At 40.1% G+C, this 1,949-nt stretch overlaps 1 protein-coding gene across 1 annotated transcript in view; it reads left to right on the top strand.

Annotated features, from left to right (window-relative positions):
• The window catches only part of LOC101633225, a 25,063-nt gene that overhangs the window by 4,931 nt on the left and 18,183 nt on the right, over positions 1-1,949 (top strand). Inside the window, exon 3 of the mRNA XM_012733999.1 lies at positions 1,032-1,171. Coding sequence (XP_012589453.1) covers positions 1,032-1,171 — 140 coding nt within the window. The remainder of the gene's footprint in view (positions 1-1,031; positions 1,172-1,949) is intronic.

Genomic DNA, 1,949 nt, shown 5'->3' with positions numbered 1-1,949 from the left:
CGAAGCAGATGGCAGAACCTACTTAGAGCAGGCAGTTTAGGGGTTCGGGGTGCCCCTTTCCCCATCTCCTGCAACAGATTCTGCCCTGTAACAGATTTGGGGTTCCCTGTAACAATAGGAGGTACCTATTCAAATCAATCAAGGTACCTTTCAAATCAATCAAAAGTAGAAAGCTGGATCACCCTGGGAGGGGTAGGTACCATGAGGTGAGGTATGACCAGGAATGCTCAGGAGGCTGATGACAGAGGCATAAACTTACTCCCAATGGACCAAGGTATGACAAGGGACCCCAGAAGCTGATCAGTGGAACTCCTTGTTGGGAAGACTGAAACCCTGACTGGGGAACCAGGGCTGGATCTCAGTTACAGTAGAGTCATCAAGCAGATAAGGAGCACCTGGAGGGCAGACTCACCCCCCCCCCATACTATAGATGACAGCACATTTTCTAGTTACTTCTTCCCCTTTTCCTTTTTTCCTCCTCCCCCATACAACTGATGCTGCATGATCATTCTATCAGTGAAAAAGGCCAAGATCTTGTTCTTCAGCAGCAGCCTGCATTGTGTAGTCTGAATAACCTCCTAGGTGCTTAGCTTCCTGGGCTGTTTTTCCCCAAGGTTTTTTTCTTAAGCAGTATATAACAAGAACTTTTATTTCACTTCAATCAACAATTTTCTAGATGTTTTGATGATTAATATTTTGGAGTTAATTCTAATGTTTTGGCATTGTCCCATATGCTCTTGGTTTTTTTTTTTTTTTGTCTCTTTTACAGTCTGTGTTTTGTTGCATTGACAAAATTTTCCTTTTTCTTTGCTGAAATAGAACATATAATGAATTTCTGATTTTAAGACACATATCATTAAATTCCATGTGAGAATTATATATGATGCATATCCATGTATACATATGTGTACATAAGTACACATGTATACATTTATATACCTAAACCCCCAACGTCCTGGAACATCTTTTCCCTTGCATATACCATTCCTTCTCCTTGGGTGTACTTTTTCTCTCACTGTTTTACTCTCTAGAATTACCTCAGGACTTGTCGGAGACTCTTTGTCCCGAATCACGGATTGTTGGGGGGCAGAACAGGCAGGGTTTCAAGGTGGAAACGGTGTCAGCGAGCGGAGATTCCTATGAAAGGGGAACAGGGAAAAAAAGGGAGTGGGTGCGAGGAAGACACAGGAATGGGAGTTGGGTGGAAGTCTTCCTGCTCTGCCTTCAGCAGAGGTTTATTTTCTACATTTCAAGCAAGCAGAGGGATGACATTAGCATATGAAATGGGCTGAGATCACAATCACCTTTTTCTAAGAATAGTCTGGGGTCATTTTGATCTTTAGTTGAGATTATAACATTTTTAAAGTCAATCTATCAAGGTTAAAACAGGTACATAGATTCACAAAGTTTAAGACTAATATTACTATATTTACCACAGTGAAAATTAACCACAATAAAGTTACTTAACAGCTTTCATTTTCATAGAGACATCCTAGGGGGTAAAGTAAAGTGAGGGCAGGAAGAGGAAATTTCTTGTAAATCAAATTAAGGAAAGGTTCTTTGAAAAACTTGTTAGAAAGTTTAAGTAAGTTTTTTTGAAGTCTAGATGGTAAAAAACCTGATTAGCTCTGTATAGGCGACTTGGGTGAATTTCCATATCTAAAGACTAGATTGTAGAAAGCTTGAGTGGTTATTTAGAAACTGAATAGAAGGCTGAGTTAGAGTGATAAAAGATTTGGGTTTTCCTCAGTCTGGCAGTGAGAGAGACTTTGCAGTTAATCTGCCAGTTGTTTATTGACTTTTGTCTTCAAGAGAAATTTCTCACCCTGGTGCAGTACTTGCTTGTCAGGGCCAGGTAGTGCCTTCTGAGGCCAAAACAATCCAATTGTAAGCTGAAGGTTGCTCAGAATATTTTGGTATTATGATTATACAAAAAAGGGAGGTCATAA

This window comes from Condylura cristata, unplaced genomic scaffold, assembly GCF_000260355.1.
Source record: "Condylura cristata isolate star-nosed mole 26May11 unplaced genomic scaffold, ConCri1.0 scaffold00045, whole genome shotgun sequence".
NCBI lineage: Eukaryota > Metazoa > Chordata > Mammalia > Eulipotyphla > Talpidae > Condylura > Condylura cristata.
This window is presented reverse-complemented; position numbering and strand designations above follow the sequence as displayed.